This window comes from Elgaria multicarinata, chromosome 17 (genome assembly GCF_023053635.1).
Source record: "Elgaria multicarinata webbii isolate HBS135686 ecotype San Diego chromosome 17, rElgMul1.1.pri, whole genome shotgun sequence".
Classification (NCBI taxonomy): domain Eukaryota; kingdom Metazoa; phylum Chordata; class Lepidosauria; order Squamata; family Anguidae; genus Elgaria; species Elgaria multicarinata.
The window spans coordinates 11,600,492-11,623,701 of record NC_086187.1 but is presented as its reverse complement, the minus strand read 5'-3'; the positions used below and the strand labels follow the sequence as shown (position 1 = coordinate 11,623,701).

At 45.3% G+C, this 23,210-nt stretch overlaps 1 protein-coding gene across 1 annotated transcript in view; it reads right to left on the bottom strand.

The window, feature by feature from the left end:
- PPL (periplakin) overlaps nt 1–13,940 on the bottom strand; it is a 64,667-nt gene extending 50,727 nt beyond the window's left edge. The window contains exon 1 of the mRNA XM_063143346.1: nt 13,830–13,940. Coding sequence (XP_062999416.1) covers nt 13,830–13,891 — 62 coding nt within the window. The 5' untranslated portion in view covers nt 13,892–13,940. The remainder of the gene's footprint in view (nt 1–13,829) is intronic.
- Nucleotides 13,941–23,210: the final 9,270 nt, after the last annotated feature.

The window sequence follows — 23,210 nt, the reverse complement described above, 5'->3', positions numbered from 1 at the left end:
AGCTGGAAGGAAAGAACACGGTATTGGCAGGATGTGTTAGAAAGCCATGGTCTATGGTATGCTTCCTCTTAAAAGCATTTTTCATCTCTTACCATAGAAACCTCGGCCACCAAAACACCGTCCTAACGATTGCCTCTTAATTAGTGCAAAGATGCAGCCTTAAGTAGGGTGACCCTGTGAAAAGGAGGACCGGGCTCCTGTATCTTTAACAGTTGTAGTGAAAAGGAAATTTCAGCAGGGGTCATTTGTATATATGGGGAACCTGGAGGGAATCTACACTGCGTACTGAAGGCGCTTGTGTGCGCCTGCAGTGCGCCCCCAAAGCGATTGTGTAGATCCTGGAAGGAAGAGGCGGAGGAAGAGGCGGCTGGGGAATCCGCCCACCTCCCCGCTGGCCTCCTGCTGCTGGCGAAAGAGCCACTCGGCGGAAGTAAGGCGGGGCGGAGAGCGGAAGAAGCTCTCCGACCTGGGTGGCTCTTTTGCTGGCAGCAGGAGGCAGGTGGGGAGGTGGGCGGCGGCGGCAAGGACGCGGCCGGATTCCCCAGCCACCTCTTCCTCCGCCTCTTCCTTCCAGGATCTACACAATCGCTTTGGGGGCGCACGCAAACACCTTCAGTACGCCGTGTAGATCTGCTCCTGGTGAAATTTCCTCTTCATCACACCAGTTAAAGCTGCAGGAGCCCTGCCCTCTTTTAAATCTGGTCACTCTAGTATAGTTCCTGCACCTTTAACTGTTAACTGTGATGACGAGGGAATTTCATCAGGTTTTCCATAGATACAAATGACACCTTCTGAAATTCCCTTTTCTATGCAATTGTTCAAGGTACAGGAGCCCTGTCCTCTTTTTCATATGGTCACCCTAGCCTTAAGCATGTTTTCCAGGCCCAAAGGAGGTTATATCTGAGTAGTCCTTATTGGTACCTCACTATAAGGCAGCAATCTTGGTTCAGTAAAGCCACCCACTGTTGCCTTTTGGTGGGACAGGCAATGGGGGAATGTTGCTGAGGATTTAACTCCATAAAGTACCAGGTGGAACCACAATTATCATTGCACTTCTGGGGGACTGCAGAAGAGCAGGCGCTAAAACACCCTGGTGTAGAGAGGTCCGTGAAAGTTAGGCACTTCTTTGACATTGCGAGTCAGAAATATCACTACCAGGTCTTTAAAAAGATGGGAAGACAACTCTGGAATGCCACACTTCTGCAACGGTCATCTTGATTCTCCATAATAAATAAACAAAGGACAAAATAGCCAGTATGGAAGAAATCTTTATCAGGCTAGTGATTAGAAAAAAATCACAAAAGCATGGTTGTTTGTGTTATTCTTGTAAGCCACTTTGAAATTTACAATTCTGTAACTCACCCAAAGAACATATGCTGATGGGTGGCCCCATAAATATGGTGAGCAAATAAAGAAATAGAAAAGGCAGGCTATAAAATGTTTAAATAAATAACTAACCGAGAGAGAGAGAGAGAGAGAGAGAGAGAGAGAGAGAGAGAGTAAACCAGCAGACATTTTCTCCCTATAACTGAAACTGGAAATCAAGTGTCCCCATGGGTATGCTACATCAAATCCAGTTTCTGTCCTATTATGGCTTTTTAATTCCCCTAATAGTAGGCATCAATGCAAATGGCAACTCCAAATGGGATATCACAGCTGCTTTTCTCTTTGCATATTCCTCTCCCAATGGAGCAGAGGAAAAAAGGGGACTACCATTGCTAGTGTCCATCCCTTGGGGATAAAGGATCATGCAAAGCCAGCGTCATGCATAGTGCCCAAATCCTGTACACAGAAATATCCCTTTCTAACCCAGAGGGTTTTTGTCAGCATCAGGTACAGCAAATCAGCAAGAACATAAGAGCAGCCCCTCTGGATCAGGCCAAAGATTCAAAGTTCTGATTCTCATAACAGCCAGCAAGATACTCCAGGAAACGTACACCCAAGGCTGTTCTAATTCCCGGGTGGTTGTGAACTGAGCAGGAGCAAGCAAGCTGGTTCCCACCACACAATTGCTACTGCTGGGGTTAAACAAGCCAGGGATGCCCCATTGCTAGGTTGTTAAGTGTGACGTGCGAACTGGGATTTCTGGGTTGATGGGAGAGAGTTTAACCCAGAGTTGTAAACTCATTGTTTAAGTATGGGTTACAGCGCTGGGTTGTCTACCCCACAACATCCCAGAAATTCCAGTTCACACATCCCACTTAACAACCCAGGGATCAGGCAGTGGGGAAATGCTCACTCACTCAGGTTTCATTCAAAATAACGCAGGGTTTAGAAAGGCCTTGGGTGGCTGCGATGTGCAAACCAGGTCATGAAGACAATGGCCGTCCCTTGCTTAACAACCCAGCAATGGGGCATCCCTGGCTAGTAATCAGAGGTACACTGTCTCTGAACATGGAGGTTCCATTTAGCTGTCATGGGCGACAGCTTTTGACAGACTTCTCTTCCACGAATTTGTCAAATCCCCTTTAAAAGCCAGCTACGCCTGTGGTCACTGCAACATCCTGTGGCACTGAATTCCACAAGCTAGTTATGCATGGTCTGAAGAAGTACTTTCTTTGGTCTGTCCTGTTCAGCTCTCTGGATTGACCTTGAATTCTGGTATTGCGTCAACATGCCCGACAATCAGAATCCTTACAGAGACGGTACCAACTTCCTGCTGACTGCTATAAGCAGAACCAGTACAGTGGCATAGCAGCGGTTGTACTGGCAGCAGCAAAAATTCCATCCTAAAAATGCCATTTCCTAGGCCCTGACGGAGAGATCACCATCTTCACCGCCATTTTGGTGTTATGTATCACATTTTGTCAATGTCCAAAGAGGTTTAGATGCAATATCTCAGTAACCCCAGCCCTGAAAGGTAGGCCAGTACGGTTATGCATAAACCACGTGAGTAGTCCCTGTCAGATCAGCCCTGTGCTCCAGAGTTAGGAATGGCCAAAGTATTCAATCTATCCGCATTCCTGTACAAAATGTCCCAATGCACATCTATCGGACTGAAAGCCAACAGATTTTGTACTTCTCTAAATTCTGCAATGGAGATTTCAGCACCTTAAATGTAGTCATGCTTAAACAGATGTTTAAATTGTGCAGATTAACATGAAACAGAAAGAATTTTTTTAAAAAATGCAAAGAGTGACACAGACCGGAAACAGGCAAACTTGCCCAAGCCTAGGTTTCTCATAGTGGGCAGGTTCCGCCAGGAAGCCCCCCAAGCCGGGCATAAAGGTAACTCCACCACCACCGCCCCCCACTCAGCATTTGCTAACCAAGATACACTGTCTCTGAACATGGAGGTTCTATAGCTATTATTGGTCATAATCTAGCCATTATTCTACCTACCCTGTATAGTTTTTCCTTATCCTTTTAAAACCTGTATTCTGGATAGGGACAGAGGCTGACAAAACAGGCCCAAAGTTACTGAAGTACCATTTCTGGTTTACATCCTTACAGTACAATTTCAGGCACGGTTACTGGGAAGTAGATCCCACTGTGCTCAATGCTCTTTACCCACAGGGTGGCTACCTTATTCATCAAACCAGCCTTTCAGCCCCATCCTGTTCTTCTTCTTTGGAGCGCCCAGTTCTGGGAGAAGCTGCCATTAACGGAGGTACTGTATGTGCAGGAAAATTTCCCAGTGGATCATGCCCCAAAGCTCTACCCCCAGCTACAGTTCAGAGAAATTAGAACCTGGCACCTGACTCAACAGACCTAGGCAGGTTTCTCTTCATTTTTTTCACTATGAGAAACCCGGTTTGGAACAGTCAGCTTTTCTTGCATTCAGTAATGTCGTGTGCTTAGCCCAATTAAATTATAGCTTTCTTCGGAATGAGATTATTTGCAGCCTGAATTTGAAAATACAGGGTGCGTTAATAAGCTTCCTGTCAGCAAACCCCTGATCAGGGAGCTGGATAAATGATGGGCAATTACAACAGACTTCCTTTAGCACAGAAATTCCAGCAACTTCAAAAATGCAATTCACCAGGGGCAAAACGGCAGCCGCCTACCCGTGCTCCCGTGGCGTGAAATCGCAAGGGTTCCAACATGATTGCGTCACATTTGTGACAGACCGCAGCTCAATGATAGGAGTGCATGCATGCTTTACATGCAGGCTGTTGGTCGTCCTGGCAGGGGATTCTGGGAGCTGAAGTCCAAAACACCTGCAGTTCTTCTTTCTGACCACCTCCGCTAAAGAACGTACAATGAGCGTCATCACAGGGGGAGAAATCGTGTTTGCTTGCCGTTGCTTCTCCGCCTGCACGTTTGTCCCTCATGACTTCCTCTTTTGAAAGAGGAAGTAAACCACGTGCACGTGGCCCATTCAATGGGGTGTTTTGTTCCCGCTGTTTCTCCTGCGCACAGCAGGAGATAGTGGCAACTTCCAACTTTAAAAATAAGTCGGACTTACTGGGGTATTTTTTGTGGTGCAAACGAAGTTAGAAGCGGCAGGAGGCGCGTAGGAGGCAGATGTCATGGTGAGAGGGACCCGTGAAAATCCATGAGTACCCAGTAACGAGCGTGCAATAAAACGATCATCTGAAATGACTACAAAAAGGGAGAAACCATATGGTCCCTGGGCGAGTGTCCCTGGGACCGTAGGACAGTTCCAATTCCCCTTTCTGAGGTCAGAGGCAGTGCTCCAACCTCACAAGGGGGATCTGGAGATCTGAACTCCCCAACCTCTCGCAGCCAGTGTGGAAAGAACCACATTGGCTGCCTCTCTGAGGTCGGAAACTTGACCTCAGAGCAGGGGGCACTCCAGGGGGCAGGGAGGTTAGAAGCGTGGAAAGGCCAGGAAATGACCCTCCTCCAGCCCTCTTCCCTTCTCCTCCCCTCCAAAGCGCCTTAGCTAGACGGGTTGAAAAGCCCATCTAGCAAAAACAGGAAATACAGAGAATGGGGTCCCTTCACCACTCTTTCCGCCCTACCAGCTTGAACCCAGCAGGGTATCGGAAACTCAGAAGCCTCCGTGTTCCAGGGCTTCCTCAGAAGCCTCCGTGTTCCAGGGCTTCTGAGTGTTGCAGGCGCAATCAATGGGACTGTGTCCTAAAGCACTGTATGTACAAACACACATTTTATTACAAAGCGTATGCATATGCATGGAATACAATCCAAATATACCACACCTAAAGTGTAATTAACAATAAACCTGAACAATAAACCCCACCAAAAGATACATCCAGTAAAATGCACACATATGATTGGAATGAAAGGCACTAAGTTCTAAATTCCTGAATAGGTCAGTGAAATAACACACTGACAAAGAAAACAAAAACTACAGGTCATATCCCGTTTCGTTGAACTTATTCATCAGGTGCTGCCGTTGAATACTCAAGGTCCTTCCTTTCTCATACACACTTCTTTTTGTCCTTTCCCCAAAAGGTCCGTCAAGTGCCTAAAAGCCAAGGTCTCCTTAAAACACCTTCTCAAAAGGTTTCTTCGTTCTCTCCAATAAGTTAAAGCCCGTAGATAACCATCTAAACTCTGCTGGCTGATGTCCAACACTGGTAGGCGAGTAGAGGTTTTTAAAATTGTGTATGCTATACAGGAAGCGGACAGGAGAAATTCTTCTCTTTCTCTCATAGTACTAAAACTCAGGGGTCCTCCCGTGGTGCTGAATGGTGGAGGATTCAGGATGGAAACACAAGGAAGTACTTCTTCATACAACGCATTGTTAAACTATAGAATTTGATGCCGCAAGACGTAGTAATGGATGCCAACCTGGGCACTTTAAAAAGGGGATTGGACACTTTCATGGAGGATAAGGCTACTAGCCATGACGACTATATATTACTTCCAGCATCAAGGGCGATGAACCTCTGTATGTCCGTTGCTGGGGACGTGAGGGGATGGGTGCTCTTGTGCTCATGTCCTGCTTGTGGGCTACCCAAGGGCATCTCATTAGCCACTGTGCTGGCCTAGATAGGCCTTTGGCCTGATACAGCATGGCTCTTCTTATGTTCTTAAAGAATTTTAAAAAAGCAAAAGACACTCAGGAGCTAATAGGTGCCAGATCTAGAGTCATGCAACAAGCTCCCTGGAGGTGTTATGCACTACAAGGATCAAGGTTGCAGGCACTCTGTTATTGTTTCTGTGTTTCATAGGGGATGTTGTTCTGGGAAGCAAGCAGATTGGACTTAGGGTGCTTCCATTTGAGGTTTTTACTATTTAATTGCCCTGCCTTATTTACAGAATTTGATAGAGGGTGGGCAGACATAATCTTCCATTTGTAACCCTCCCATATTTTCTGACCACTCCTTCCTTTTTTTCTTACCACAGAAGATCCTTTAAGGTGGGAAAGATGGAATGGGCACGTAATGTCTTTGACTGGTAGCATTAGAGCCATCCATCAGGAAGCATCAGCTGCTGGTCTTAGATTTTCACCTGTACAGTCACAACAGAAACAACCAACGCCTTTGTGCACCATCCCTCCTCTACTGAGTTCAGGGTGGCTGTACGTCAATAATACGTAACCTGTCTTCATTGTCACAACAACCCCATAAGGTGGTTTTTGATTGAGAGAGAATGGTTGACTCAAGGTTACCCAGTGAACCCCATCGCTGAATGGGGATCTGAACCCCCAGGCCAAAGACCAACACTTTCCAACCACTGCATTAGGCCTATAGTGACCTATCACTGAGTGAAGACAGATGTAGCATTTTAACAGCAGCGAAGCTGATTTGAAAACACCCTCCCAGCATTCGAGCCAAACATGCTTTTCCTCCAAGACAGGCTCTTAAAAACAAACAAACTTGATTTTGCCAGTTGAGACGCAGGCTGTGAACAGGGATGACTGGCCGATGCCTGTGCCGTCACAAAGAGCTCACCCCCGCCCACTGCCTCCATCCGTGAAGCAGTTTTGCACTCCATGGCCTTTACACCAAGCAGGATATTGCACTATGAAAGTGGTATATAAAAGGCAGGAGCCACACTACTGCTTTATAGCAGTATCGAAGTGCACTGACAACTGTTGGGGCCCATTGACACAGACCATATACCACTTTTCATAGAGCTATATCCTACTTGGTGTGGCTCCTGCCTTTTATATACCACTTTCATACCACTTCCATAGTGCAATATCCTGCTTGGTGTAGCTTAGGCCTATAATTGGGGGTTAATAAAAATATTTAGTGCACAATCCTATGCAAGTTAAGATAGAAAAAAAGTCCTAAACATATTGCATACTTAGGCAATTCGTGAATGGATAAATATACATTCAGTGTTTAATTTTAGCAGGGCAGTAAAAAGGCAAACATCCCACCAGAAGCATAGAGGGAAGGGTAAAATTAACCCTCTATTCCATTTGCTGCTTTAAATGTTTGTCATTTAAATGGCAAAGCCAGGATGAAGTCAGCCCCACACCATGGCCAGGGGACCCATTGACAGTTCTGCCTGTCTTCATCATCAGACTGGAGATAATCAATAATTTTTTAAAAAAATGAAAAAAAGGTATGATAAAAAACCTCTTTTCCTATGGAATATGCTTCTTTGTGTGTGTCTCCTTCTAGCACTGTTAATTTAACACATTTCAGAAAGAGGAAAAACTGTTTTGACAAAAGACAATAGCATGAAGAGTTGGGCAGATCAGGCCACCAGCAACCTGCTGGGGGAATAAATAAATAATAGCCTTCAAATATTGAGTTTGTTCTGACTCTATACTGTTAGCTTCACCCTACCCGGTGCCTGTTTACACTTCCCTGTGCCTGTTTGCATTCTCCTTCCCTCTTTATTGTTTACTACAACTTATTAGATTGTAAGCCTATGCGGCAGGGTCTTGCTATTTACTGTGTTATCTGGACAGCACCATGTACATTGATGGTGCTATATAAATAAATAAATAAATAATAATAATAATAATAATAATAATAATAATACCCAAAATTTGTGTGTGTGTGTCCCCAGCCGTGGCCAAGGCAGAACTTTTGTGAGATCACAAATGTAAAACACATTGGCGCCCTGAACCTAAAACAACCTTACCCAGCCTGGAGCCTGCAAGATGCGTTGGACTACAAGGCTGGCTGGGGGATAGTGGGTGTTGTAGTCCAACATACCCAGAGGCACCAGGTGCTGCCTTAAAGAGATGTGCCGTGCACCATCACAGCTTTCTATAACTCCAGCATGGCATCGTATTTGGTGGAGCAGCCGGGGCTGGAGAAACCACACAATAGAACACCATCGCGTTTTGGATCCCTGTTAGATTTATCTGGGAGTTTTACCGTCTTGCTCCAAGAAATCCAGAACTGCTGTCACATTTCCTTGATGTCCGGCTCTCAGTGGTTGCATTCAGAGTCTTTGGAAAATCAGCTTTCCATGGACCTAATTTGCAAATGCAGCTGATTGCATGGCGGAACCTGGAACTGTTCCCATTTTCCCTTCTTGCTACAATGAGTCATTCAGCAAAATGAATGGCAACTCGCCTGTCTCTACTATCGCTCGACTCAGAATGTGTAAGCGTCTTTTCCATCCCCAGCTGTATTTTGGATGATACCACCACCACCACCACCCACGCTCCCTGCTACACTCTTCTTCAATTCTGGCATATTTATTAATGCAAGTGGAGCAAATACTCCATGGATTAGAAAACAAAAGGGATTTCATTTCAAAAGAAAGAAAGAAAGAAAGAAAGAAAGTCATTTGTCTCTAGCAGTGTTTCAACACACAGAAATTAAGCAGGTAATTTAAAAACAAAAACCTCGACTTCTATAACTTCTCTGTTATAGAGTTTTTATTATTTTGTATTTTTATGAATTGTTATAAACAGCCCAGAGAGCTTCAGAAAATAATAATAATAATAATAATAATAATAATAATAATAATAATAATGCCAACAATAATGATAGTAACAACAACAACATAAAAGACGTAAAGGGGCACACACCAACAGATTTCAATAACCTGCTATATTTCACTGTGTCCAGCTACTGCTAATTGCATAAGAACAGGGCCTGGAAAAAAATGTGGCAACCTTAAAAAAAAAATCATAGTGGTTTACTCACTTTGTTGGAGGGAACCAGAAAAGATAGGAATGGGAGTGTTAATAGAATGTACATACAAAGCTACCCTTTTTTTGTTTGTTTTTAAGTTGGGTAAGGGCTGCTAGGTCCTCACCCCAAAATAACCCCTCTGCCATTACAGACTTGTGTTTATTTCAAGTGTTCTCTTCTCTTCCTTTCCCATTTCCCACTTACTTTGTGCCTTGTTATGTTAGATTGTACACCTTTATTTTATTTATTTATTGTAGGGTGACCATATGAAGAGGAGGACAGGGCTCCTGTATCTTTAACAGTTGCATAGAAAAGGGAATTTCAGCAGGTGTCATTTGTATATATGGAGAACCTGGTGAAATTTCCTCTTTATCACAACAGTTAAAGGTGCAGGAGCTATACTAGAGTGACCAGATACAAAAGAGGGCAGGGCACCTGCACCTTTAACTGTTGTGATGAAGAGGGAATTTCACCAGATTCTCCATATATACAAATGAGACCTGCAGAAATTCCCTTTTCAATACAACTGTTAAAGATACAGGAGCCCTGTCCTCCTTTCCATATGGTCACCCTAATTTATTGCATTTTTATACCGCCCAATAGCCGAAGCTCCCTGGGTGGTTCACAAAAACAAAATAAAACTGGATGTGCTGCCTTGAGAGGGCTGATTGTCCTGAAAGGTGGCCTAAAATATTTTAAAATAAATCGCATGTATAAATCACTGTCACAATCAAATGCTCCAAGGCATTGGGACAGGATGCAGCCAGGCTACACTCACCTTTAATAGCTGCATGGGAAAGGGGGGGGGGAATCAACAGATAAATATTTTCCCAGCATGGAGATGCAGCACCACCACAGGCTAGGGAAGAAAGCTGCACCTGTTGAATTTCTCCCAGTTACACAGCTGTATTGTGTCAGTGGGGTAGGAGGGAGGTGGCAACCCCAGGTGGGTCTTCTGTATCCTTGGCAGTATGGTTAAAAAACACACAAAAAAAACCACGTATAGTTCGAAAAGGACCTTCAGCTAAAAAGAATCAGAAGGGTACCTTCTCCAATTTGCAATTATAAACTGCACAGAAAATGTCCTGTTAATCCCAACCCTTGTAGGTTGCCAAATGCCAACTCTCCCACCCCAAAAGGGACCTCTGCACCTTTTACAGCTGCAAGACCAGCAGAAATTCAACAGGTAAAGCTTTTCCAAGCATGCAGTTAAAGGGAAATGCGTCATCTGCTTCGTTCTGGGCAGCTGAGCACAGGATCCCAATGAGGGGGAGAGAGTTGGCAACTCTTGCAGGTTTGTAGCCGCAGGGATGTTGTGGGGACTTGGACTAGATCTATACTACCGCTTTATAGTGGTTTTGAAGTACACTGATAAGTGTTGGGACGCAAGATACATTCCAAATACCTCTTTCGTAGTGTTCTTTCCTGCTTTTTATTCGACATTATCCAAGGACAAATGCCATTGTGTGTCCTAGGAGGCATAAATGTGCGAGAGGGATATAGCATTACCCTGATGGGATCGTAATGATTTGACACACGGTGTAGATCTGGTCTTGGTTTTCTCAGAGATATTCCGGGCTCCTACCTTGAATGATGAGCTTTCATTTAAAAGAAAAGCTACTCAAGTCCTCTTACTTGTGGTACTCTATGCGCGCAGGGAGCATTTACTCGATTGCTCACTAAGAAGCTAGTTCAATCCTGTTAAACACACCGAGTTACCTTTATTTATGTTCTGGCTGTTCTGCAATGGTTCCTCACCTCCTTAACACCCCCCCCCCTACCCTCAGCACAAAATTCCTGACGGGGGCTGAACCCTCGTCCACCTACATGCCTTCTGCACATTCCTTTCTTTTCAAGCTTGGCTCAGATGTGTGGACCTTTTCACCTTTAAGAACACCTGCCCAGATGGACGCTCTACGGAAAGGCCTAGCAGCCCGGGGAGGCTGTGGAATGTCCCGCCAACCCACCCTGGCTGAACTTCCAAATCGTTCGGTTTGAAGTGGTGCCCATGGTGCAATTAACGAAAGAGGTCCCAGTACCAGCAAACCCATCAGGAGGGACACGCTTCCAAGTCTCCACCCTCCTGCTGGCTGCTTCTGCATAACAAAACCTCCATAGCAAGAACGCGGCGCCCACATGGAACATGTTTCTCGGCTCATTCGAACAGGATTCCCCAGACAATGATTGGGGGGTGGGGTAGCTTGAAGACTCTTTCAACGTTCCAAGAAACATCGCTTGCTCATATCCAAAGACCAATACAAAAAGTTTCCACACGAGCATTTGGAGGAAAAGAGGCCAACCTGATTTACACCTTCTCTGGAGACTTGTCAGAATTCACAAAGAACTCATATCCCCCCCACTGCTTATATGGAAATTTGGACCATGCCTCCAGAATGGAAAGATTAGGAAAGAGGATTGTGTAAACAGAGCTTAAGTTCTAAATTGCTAGGCCTCAGTATCCCAGACTGTTGAAATTCCCCCACCACCACCACTTCTAAATAAATTCCTCACAGTGCAAGAGCCCTGGCAAGTCGCTAACTGTGGGTAAGGGGTGGTCCCTTTGAACAGCCGTGGTGACAGATGTAAAATCCAGCTGCTGAAGATTATGCTAGCACGGCGGTATGTACCTCAATGCAAAAAACATTGCCTGTTGAATTTCTGGCTGCTGTTTTGCTGCTAAAGGCACAGGAGCCCTCATTAGCCACTCTGGCTTCTTTGGAGGAAGCGCGGAATAGAAATAAAATCATCACTATAATTATCCTGCGGTGAGGAAAGGCACTTTGTACATGCTCAGAGGCACACACATTACTGTTTCAACGTGTTTGAATACCAGGTAGGCTGTGCTCAGTCACAGGGCACATGCTTTGTATGCAGCGAGTCCCAGATTCAACCCTCAGCATCTGCAGTTAAAACATGAGTAGGCAATTTGGGTGGGGGGACATTTGGCAATTTGAGAAACTGTCCTGGGCACCACCACAAAATGGCTGCCATAGGAGGCATGGCAAAGGACAAGTCACCCGCCCCAAAGAGTGAATAAAAGAGCCCCCAAACATGAAAATATTCCTTTGAAGTCACAGTTGTCAGCACTGACAGATATCAACTTCACAGCAGTTCCAGCTGCAGGAAAGAAAATGTGTTAATTTTAAAAAAAAAGTGGGGGGGGGGGAAGGACACCTTGATGGTAAACAAAGGGTTTCTGTGGTTGCATTGGTGCCTCTGGGCATCACACCGACCCGACCTAAAAGGCTCTGGGAATAGGCGATAGGCAAATACACTGGAGATACTGGAGAGAGCAATTGCCAATAGACAATACAGATCACATAAGGCAGCTCCATTCACACACGTTCACGCTGGCACCATAACTCAACTGCACTGTGCAGTGGCCCCCAAGTAGCACACAAAATCCCACTCCCAAACTTTGGGGGTTTGTTTGCAAAACTCCCCTATGTGCCATTGGGTGTGCCACTTTTTAATCCAGGTTCTGTGGAATACATTAGGGATAGGCGTGTTTAGACAGAAAAAGGCCCTACAACTCCCAACTTGCCTCAGCCAGCTATCCCGGGAGCTGCAGGGCTTTTTGTAGGACATGCATAGGATTGCACCTTCATGTATTTCATACATTAGATGTGGCGTACCACTCCCAATTTGAGTAGAAAACACTGGGTTAAGACAGACCAACATAGAACGTACGGCTGGGTAGAAGACAACAGTTCCTGTTTATCAACTCAACGTGGGTTGTTTCTGTTTTAATTAGGACGCATCGAGACATGTCATTTGGCTGTGGAAGGGGATCCATCAAAGAAGCAGCAAATCAGGTTATATGCCAATATGAGAGAGAAAGACAGGGTGATGGAACCACACCCTGAGAGATTAAATTCTGGAATGTGCCCACAGCAATCTCAAACAAACTATGCTGAGGAGGGAAATTAAAGCTGCATTCTTGTGCACATTTCCCTGGGTGGTAGCCCCATTGCACGCAGTGGGATTTACATCAGGGTAAACATGCAGAGGGTCAGACTGCCCAAAAGCAGAAGCCCAGAGCTTAACAGAAGCCAAGATTCACCAGGAGTTAACTCTATAAACTGCTCAGCCCCTGGAACATAAGAAATGACAGGCGAGAGAGTACTATTGAGCACATACAGAGTGCTTTTCACACACCGGTCAGCAACCACAACTCATATTTAGGAAAAGGGTGGCAAGGATTTTCTAGGCATAATTATTTATTTTTTTACTGGCCCTGCTGGTGAGTCTTTAAGGACACAGAGAAACTGACACAGAGAAACTGACACACAGAAATTAACTAGGAAAAGTTTTTTCCCCCCATTATCTTATCTCTGTGCCAGGTAAACATACTTCCCTAATGTCTGCATTTCCAGTCTGTCTCTAAAAACAGAAACAGGGCTAATAAAACAAGCCAACAACAACAAGCCTTCGTTTCACGACTCAGTCCTGGCTCATGAAAAGTAATAACCGAACACTATCACACGGCAGGTGCAGGGTGCCTTTTGCACACCGCTCAGTAATCCACCTGCCCATCTACAGGATGGATTCAGGAGGTGGTGATAGGGAAAGTATTTCAGAGAGGATGCAGTTTCCTAGGAGGCTTGACCCCCAAACGCATCTTGTTTGAAGCCGGAAAGAACGCACCAGGGACGGAAGGAGAGAGATGCTAGGGTTACTAGGAGCAAAACCTTGCTCAGGTGACGCTGGATCAGGGACTGGAGGAACGCAGCAAGAAAGCACACATACCCTGCTTTGCACCTGTGCTGAGGTTCTAAACAATAGCTCCAACCAGGGAACTGGATTCGCACTGCAAACAACTACCCACCACACAGCAACACTCACCTCTTCTTCTGAACTGTTGGGCTGTATTTCCCTTTGTTTCTTTTCTTGAACAGCGAATGCATCACGATGACCCCTGGACCCAGCAGCCGCGGATGAAATCTGCTTGCAGTGGGAGTCAAAGAAATGAACCGGCCCGGGCTGTCAGTGCTCCTCTCAGCGAAAGGTTGGTGCCTGTCTTTTGCTGCTGGATCCTGCCGGTTTCAGAAGTCGCTGATGGAGAGGAGACGGAGCAACTTTGCAGCCACCTCAAGTCCTGTTTCGCTGGCACTGCTGCTAAAGGAGGTGTGATCCTCCCAGGCCAAGCGAGATTGGAGCTGCCTCCCATAAGAGGTGGTGCTAACCTACAGCACATGTCATGGGCCCAGGCGGAGCAACTGTAAGCCATAATTTCCTCGTCGGCCTTTGCTGGGAGCAGAGGTTGCTAAGGAAGCATGTCTGTAATTAGTACATCTTTCTGCCAGGGGCAGGATTTGGGCTTTCAGCTTCTTCTTTATCTGCCCCTGTGACTCTTGACAGTGGTACAGCAGGCAGGAATTAATTAGGAAAAGCTTTTTCCAGTGTGAAGCTAGGGAGTAATGAGGAAACTGTAACAAATAAATTCATGCTGCTAAAGGTGCAGGAACAGGTGAAAGGAAGGAAGGAAGAAGGAAGGAAGGAAGGAGCTTGATGTGGGACACCTGTAGGGTTGCCAAGTTTTGAATTGGCATCTGCAGCTGTGCTTTTTGTGGCAGTTTGATCCACAGGAATTAGCAGAGGACAATGCTTACCGGTTGCTTTTACCAGCTGAATGTGCTGTTAAAGTCACAGCAGCAAGTGAAGTGTTGTTGTTTTTTCTGATCAGTTGGCAATTGTGCCTGTATACGAGAGGAATTTTTTTTGCAGCTGCAGCTTTTTTCAACTTTGCACAGCAGTAAGGGGCGCTGACTTTCCTTGTCCTCATAAGCAACTGTAAAAGATACAGGAGCCCTTCTTCCTTTGAATCTGGTTGCCTTACCTGGGGCTTTTAATCTCAGATCCAGAGCTGATTTTACAGATGATAGCATCTTTTCACAACAACTCTATGAGGTAGGCTGGACTTAGGGAAAATGACTTGCTCACAACCAGCCAAAATGGAGATTTCTGGCTGAGCTGGGAGATTTATCCTCACGTCTCCCTAGTCTGAGTGCAATGTGCTATCCGCTACACCGCTTTAAAGAAAAAATGCCTCTGACCATGTGCAGAGCACATGTTCCCCACATTTAGTAATTACAGACACAGTGGCACCTGAGTTGGAAATTGGGTAGCCAAGCCAGAAGTGGTCATTTTTCAGGCAGACTTTATCCTCACATTTTAGAAATTAAGGGCTCTGCCCAGAACAGAAATGAGATACTCTTGAAAGCCTGGACATGCCTCTGTTTTGAGAGCCTTTCTTAATTATATCATGACCCCCCTTTTCCTGTTGATGAGATACTAGGGTGACTATATGAAAAGGAGGACAGGGCTCCTGTATCTTTAACAGTTGCGTAGAAAAGGGAATTTCAGCAGGTGTCATTTGTATATATGGAGAACCTGGTGAAATTTCCTCTTTATCACAACAGTTAAAGGTGCAGGAGCTATACTAGAGTGACCAGATACAAAAGAGGGCAGGGCACCTGCACCTTTAACTGTTGTGATGAAGAGGGAATTTCACCAGGTTCTCCATATATACAAATGACACCTGCTGAAATTCCCTTTTCTACGCAACTGTTAAAGATACAGGAGCCCTGTCCTCCTTTTCATATGGTCAACCTAGGAGATACAGAAGTATCTAGACAGGCCTGTAGTATGGCTCAAATCACACCAAGCTTCAGGTAGTGATAGGAGAAGGCCCATTTGGTTGCTAGGCAACATCCTTGCTAGGCTCAGGTAATATTTTTACTCTCTGTCTCTACTCATCATTGACAGGACAGGTGTGACTTTGAAAGCACTGACTGAATAAACAGGTTTGGGGAGGGTGTTGTCTATGGGGTGTAACTCCAGCCTTCATAGAACAATAATTAACAACACATTTCCTTCCTTCCCCCCTCCAGTTTTAGGTCTTGTCTCTCAAAGTAGACAACTGGTCCACAAGATGGTGGGGGGATTCCTGGGGAGGGGGTAATATATTATTTATTTATTTATTTATTTATTTATTTATTTATATAACACCAACAATGTATGTTCCTGCTTCAATATATGAAGCAGGAACGTCACCTGGGAATCTCGCAACCCCCTCCCTGCCTGGCCTTCACCCCATGGGAGGATTATATATGTGTGTGTGTGTTTTCCTCCTCCCTCCCCATCCCTTTTCCTTTTGTGTTGTGCCTTTGAGATCCTTCTCCCAGGACTGTCTGATTTCCGGGCTTTGTGAGCCGCTCTGGGCACCTTGGCTGAAGAGCAGGATAAAAATGTGTGTGTGTGTGAATAACTTATGAAGAAGGGAAATGACCAATATCCCCCAACCTTAGAGGTGGAGGAGCTGAACTCTCAGGTGTCTGAAGTCATACTACGAAACCATGACCAGGAAGGAAGTCCAGGCCCTTGATTCTAACCCCACCCATGCCAAAAACAAAACAAAGGCAATACATAAATAAGATATTTGTTGCCTGAATCTCAAATCTGATCGTTGGTTATTTTTATGCTCTTCATGATTTTAATTTTTGTGAACCGCCCAGAGAGCTTCGGCTATTGGGCGGTATAAAAATGTAATAAATAAATAAGGATATTGCATTTGTCTCCCGCCTTTCTTCTAAGAAATTCAAAGCAGTATACATGTTTCTTCCCCACATAAGTGGCACATTTTATCCTTACAACAACCCTGCGAGGCAGGTTACTCAAAGTTTGTGACTGGCCTAAGATCACCCAGGGATAAATTCATTTTCGATTACCGCTATTATACACAACTACTGAAGGTGCCTTGTCCCTTTTTTGTATCTTATCACCTCAATTTTAAGGTGTATTTTCAGATTATGTAGGATAACTGTAAAACCCAGCAGGCCTGACCAACGCTCCCAGATGAACCGAGGGTACACCCGAAGATACCCTAGAATCCTCTACTCTGGAAGGTGTGCAGGGATTCAGAGGCCACCAGTGAGGAGAGGTCACCAGTGAGGGAGGAAGCAGCAGCCAGGCACCTCTCCACCGTGCCTGGGTCCAGCTCCAGCTGAGAGCCCCCTCCCTCCTGCTACCAACTGTTGCTGCAGAGGCCACCAGTGAGGGAGGAAGCAGCAGCCAGGCACCTCTCCACCGTGCCTGGGTCCAGCTCCAGCTGAGAGCCCTCTCCCTCCTGCTACCAACTGTCTCTGCAGAGGCCACCAGTGAGGGAGGAAGCAGCAGCCAGGCACCTCTCCACCGTGCCTGGGTCCAGCTCCAGCTGAGAGCCCCCTCCCTCCTGCTACCAACTGTTGCTGCAGAGGCCACCAGTGAGGGAGGAAGCAGCAGCCAGGCACCTCTCCACCGTGCCTGGGTCCAGCTCCAGCTGAGAGCCCCCTCCCTCCTGCTACCAACTGTCTCTGCAGAGGCCACCAGTGAGGGAGGAAGCAGCAGCCAGGCCCCTCTCCACCGGGCCTGGGTCCAGCTCCAGCTGAGAGCCCCCTCCCTCCTGCTGTCACCTGTAACTGCTGAACTTTCCAACTAAGATTGTAGTGCCTGAATTTGCTTTCCTTTCCCCCCTCCTCCTCCTCCTCCCTCCCAATCCCCTTTCCGTTTGTGTCATGTCTTTTAGATTGTAAGCCTGTGGGCAGGGACTGTCAAGAAATACTTTTGTAAGCCGCCGTGAGAGCCTTTTTTGGCTGAATGGCAGCATAAAAATCCTTAAATAAATAAATAAATAAAAATTCCTTGAAAGATGTCAAAGCGAAAAGTGCTCCCTTAAGGGAGAAAATCTGAAGACCACTTTGTTCCAGCAGTGATGATTATTATAATCAATAATACTACTTAGGACGCAATCCTATGCACACTTAGACAAACACAAACACCCACCTCCTATAACTCCCAGCATAGCTGGCTGAACATGCTGGGAGCCGTAGGACTTTTTTTCACCTATCTAAACACGCACCCCTGATGAATTCATTAAGAGCATTTATATAGCACCCTTCAGCTAATCCAGATTTTAGCGTGGTGTGCAACAAAGGGCTTTCAGCTCCTAACAGCTCTTCAAAATGGCATTAGCAGGCACTTAATTAAATGGGTTTTTGTTTTGTTTTTGCTGCATTGCTCCCAGAACGCAATGTACTACACCGGTACTGAAATCCCCTGCTTAACTTTGCAGTTAGCTTTGGTGCTTTCTCTTTTTTCCTTTTTGAAAAAGGTACATTAATGGTATTCCAGAAGAATAGACTTGCACAAGGAAATTTTGCAATGGGGGTAATGGAGCGTGTGTGTGTGTACATGTGGAAGAGGTTTTCTTTTTACAACCAGTGATGTGCTACCAACGGGGACACAACAGGCGAAGACCTTTAAAAAGGAAATTGGTGCAACCTCCTTGCAGCTCTTAAAGAAAATGACAATGGCAGGCATTGGATTATTTGTTTCCTTTGGTGCTTTATTTTATATTTTTATTTATTTATTATAGCGGGCATAATGCACTTCAGGTATAGGTTGAACCCCCTGGCTGGGACCAAAATGCTCTTTCCCTTTGCTTGCTATAACTGGAGGGAGCAATCCTATGGTCATTGGATGGCATCTGAGGGGCAATAGGATATTTTAGATCCCCAGCTCCAAGGTCAGAGACAGCACTGCTATCTCGGAGCACGGGAATTGGAACTCTGAGCCGTCCTCTTCCACCCACTTGCAGCTGGCAAAGAAAGAACCGCACCGGCTGTTCTCCGAGGTTGGGAACTGAACCTTGGAGGACTAGGAAAGGGGGTGTTCCAGTGGACGGGAAGGGCAGGGCAGGGGAGGAGACTGGAGAGGGCAGGATACGAGATATCATGTGGCCTCCGCAGCCTCCTTCCCTCCCCCTCCAAAGCAGCCCCGCTACATGGGCTAAAAAGCCTGTCTAGCTAAAATGCAGAGTGGAGGGAACAGGGAGGTGCTCCTCATGTTCTGCATTGGATACACCTCCAAATTCAGAAGGTGAGCATTGCGATAGGATTGCATCCTTAATAAATTTAGGCTGCAATCTTATGCACACATACTTAGGATAAAACTCCATTGACAACAGTGGGACTTTTTCTGAGTAAGCATGCATAGGAATAAATAAATACACACACACACACACACACACACGCAAAATCACCACGACCCCAAAACAGCATAAAACAATAGATGCCAAACAATGATCAAATAAACAAAAAACACAGATCGTCCTCCAGAAGCGTAGGTAAGAAACAAACTTTGCCAATACATGGATATTTGCTATGCTGCAAAGGGAAATATATGTGTCATTTTAAGAGCAAAGGAAGTGTCTGGACTCAAGCCTACAGAAGCAAAAGCACATGCTGTCTCCTGTTTACATGTCCACCTGTACCCAGCGTAAGATTTCTCTGTCTGCTCACCTGGAGAGCGTTTGTCATCGCCACAGGAGAACAGATGAATGGCTAATTATCAGCTTGGATCGTGTGCACGCTGTGATAAGTTTTACCACTTGGTAGATGGTATGGTAAATCACTACTTTAGCTGCCCTTTCTTGAGAATTAAAAGTATCCCATCGCTCGTAATCTCTGGAATTATTTTGATTTAGAAACGGCATGCCCTCTATCGACCTGGGATGTTTCTCTTGAAGCTGTTTGCTGACGGAGCCCTTTGGGTATGGCGAGCTGAGCTCCGTGCCAAAGGACACAGTGTTGTTTAGGTACATGCCTCTCTATTTTGAGAGGAAAAGAAAAATATTCTAGCCCCAGCTCCGGCCTGTTGATTTGAACTTCACTCTGGAGCTTTTAAGAGGGACCTGTGAATTCTCTCCAGCGTATGTGAGTGTTGGCTGCTGCGTGTGCATTCTAATTACGTCATCCTCAGCACTCCTATCAATTCATCATTTGGAAAAAGAAAACCAGTCTGGCTCAATGCCCGACTGTTTCATCAAACTCCATGCTGAAATTCAGTGTGCAGTTTCAGCATCAAAACAAGAGGGTTGATGTGGAAATTCGCTGATCACTACCCTCATCGCTCCTGTTTACAGCTTTAAGGAAGAGTCCACAGCTTGGCTGCTTCCAAATGAGATCTTTACTGTACAACCCCCCAGCCTCATTTATGGAATTTTGCAGGAGATCCAGATGTTGTCATCTTCCACTTGTGACCTTACCGTGTTTCCCCAACCCTTCTTCTGTCTTTTATCTTATTTATTTATTTATTTATTTATTTATTTAATTTATATACCGCCCCTTAGCCAAAGTTCTCTGCGTGGTTTACAAAAGTTAAAACAGTGAACATTAAAAAGTATACAAATTTATAACCATCAAAAATATAAAAACAACAGTGTAAAACAGTATCCATTTTAAACAATGACAGTTCTGGGGTCCATTAAAAAGCAAACAAACTTAGCATATGCTTATTTATTTATTTTTTATTTATATATTTATATAGCACCATCAATGTACAAGAATCTTGGTTTGGTTCACAAATCGTCCAACTGTGACCTGTTTCCAACCCCAAACACAGATGTGAAAAGGAGTGCATTTTTTTGAAAAAGGTTCGCATCTGGCCGAACTTGCAATCATATTAGAAAAATGTAGGTGTTGTATTTTTTTTTAAATGCACATCATGAAATGTACTTTTTAAAATAAATAAATAAAAACAAAATCTCATGTTCATGTTTTAGTCGATGAGGAAAGTGTGCACCTTTGACAAATGTACACAGAAACGCACACTTTCCCCATTTGAAATGTGCAGATTGAACATTGAACGAAACACAACACAGGTCACAAACCAAACAGGGAGTGAAGCGAACAGAGCTTTGATGTGAAGTTTGGGGAATTTTGGCCAGTCTTTGCCAGATGGGGTGATGGGGATCTGTCCCAACCCTACATGGGACTCTTTCCCAAGAGCTACTGCAGATGCCCTGGATTGAGCCTGGGGCCTTCTGCATTCAAGAAAGAACCAGTGTGATTTCGTGGATCTCTCTGGAATTGTACCTGATGCTGTCATACAGATCTCAATTTTAAGGAGAGAAATTTGCGATAAGCTGATCTGTACTGATGAGTAAGCCATTACAGTTGGGTTTTATTTTAAACTGATGTGTATTTTACTTTTCATAGAATCATAGAATAGCAGAGTTGGAAGGGACCTACAAGGCCATCAAGTCCAACCCCCTGCTCAATGCAGGGATCCACCTTAAAGCATCCATGACAGATGGTTGTCCAGCTGCCTCTTGAAGGCCTCTAATATGGGAGAACCCACCACCTCCCAGGTTCCATTGTCGTACTGCTCTAACAGTCAGGAAGTTTTTCCTGATGTCCAGCCAGAATCTGGCTTCCTGTAACTTGAGACCATTATTCCGTGTCCTGCACTCTGGGAGGATCGAGAAGAATCATAGAATCATAGAACAGTAGAGTTGGAAGGGGCCTATAAGGCCACCGAGTCCAACCACCGGCTCAATGCAGGAATCCACCCTAAAGCATCCCTGACAGATGGTTGTCCAGATGGTTGTTTCTATGTGTCCTGTTTCTTTGTAATGGCTTTTGCTACACAAATAAATTTGTATTGTATTGTACAGATCTTAAACGTATCAAAATCCTGCAAGAAAAGAAAAGTGGGTAACCCTCACGCATGACTTCTGAGTACCAGCAGCCACTATGGGCATGACCCTATGCACGTTTAGACAGAAGAAACATCCTACAACCCCCATCATTCCCCAGCCAGCAAAGCTGGGAGTTGTAGGACTTCTTTCTGTCTAAACATGCATAGGATTGCCCCTGATGCCACTTAGACTTTGTTTGAAAGCTTCCCAGTGCCGGGATCCACAGTCTTTATGGAGACTTGTTTGAAATGGATTAATTGCATCACTTAAAAAGACAAGAGCAAAGAGCAAAGGCGGGGAGGGGAGGGGAGGGGAGGGGAGGGGAGGGGAGGAGAACAATCTGCAACAAGCCTAAAGATGATAAAGAAAGCAGAAAGAGTGTTTTCCTGAGCCCTGCATTTAATCGCCTGAGTCGTTCCAACTTGCTGGCTTTCACGCCTGCATTGAGTTCTCTATCATGCCCAGAAATCCTTGCATGATAAGGATACCTTATGCTGAGCTGGCTCATTGGCCCATCCAGTCCAGTGCTGTTCACCCTTGAGTGATACTGGCAGTGGGTGGTCCTTCTGCTAGAATCATGGAATCATAGAATAGTAGAGTTGAAAGGGGCCTCTAAGGCCATCAAGTCCAACCCTCTGCTCAATCCACCTTAAAGCATCCCTGGCAGATGGTTGTCCAGCTGCCTCTTGGATGCCAATAGTGTGGGAGAACCCATGACCTCCTTAAGTAATTGGTTCCTTTGTCATACTGCTGTAACAGACAGGAAGTTTTTCCTGATGTCTACCCAGAATCCGGCTTCCTGTAACTTGAGCCTGTTATTCCGTGTCCTGCACTCTGGGAGGATCGAGAAGAGATTCTGGCCCTCCTCTGTTTGACAACCTTTTAAGTATTTGAAGAATGCTATCATGCCTCCCCTCAGCCTTCTGTTCTCATGGCTAAACATGACCAGTTCTTTCAGTCTCTCCTCTTAGGGCTTTGTTGAAGACCCCTGATCATACCTGAGATCCTTTTAACTGGAGATGCTATGGATAGATCCTTCTGGATTCAAAGCATGGGCTCTATGACCATTTTGGTCCACCTGGTCCAGTGTGCTCTAGCATGGCTAACAGTGGCCCTTTCTCCGTCCCGCCACCTTCAGCCCTTTTGATGGAGATGAAAACTGGAGCTTCCTGCATGCACACTATTTGCTCTGTCGTGGCTTCTCCCTAACTTGGAAAAATCATGATTAAAACAGACACACAAGCAACCATGATCATCCATTAGTGGTGCAGTTAGGTAATGTGAGACCTTGAACTTAATAGTGTCGCCCCCCTGCTAATTCTTGCTGGGGCTCGGGAGACTTTAACCTTAACCCCATCCCAACAGTGTTGAGTAACCTTTAGAGTTCTGGCTGGGAAATGCTGGGAGTTGTCGGACTTTTGTCTGTTTAAACATGCACAGGATTATGCCCTAAGGTAGATACTTTGGACTGCAAGTCCCAGAAGTCCCTGCCAGCATAGCCAATGGCCAGGAAGGGTGAGAGTAGAAATCCAAAATATCTGGAGATCAGGGCCGGTGCCAGACTATTTTGTGCCCTAGGCAAGGTGAGCTCCTTTCTCTCTCACACACACACCCCAAAATGCCAACTTTGATTTTTAAGAACATATGTTTCCTGGAAAAAATAAGAAGCACAAAACTTGAAACTGCTAAATTCATTTTAAAGTGCA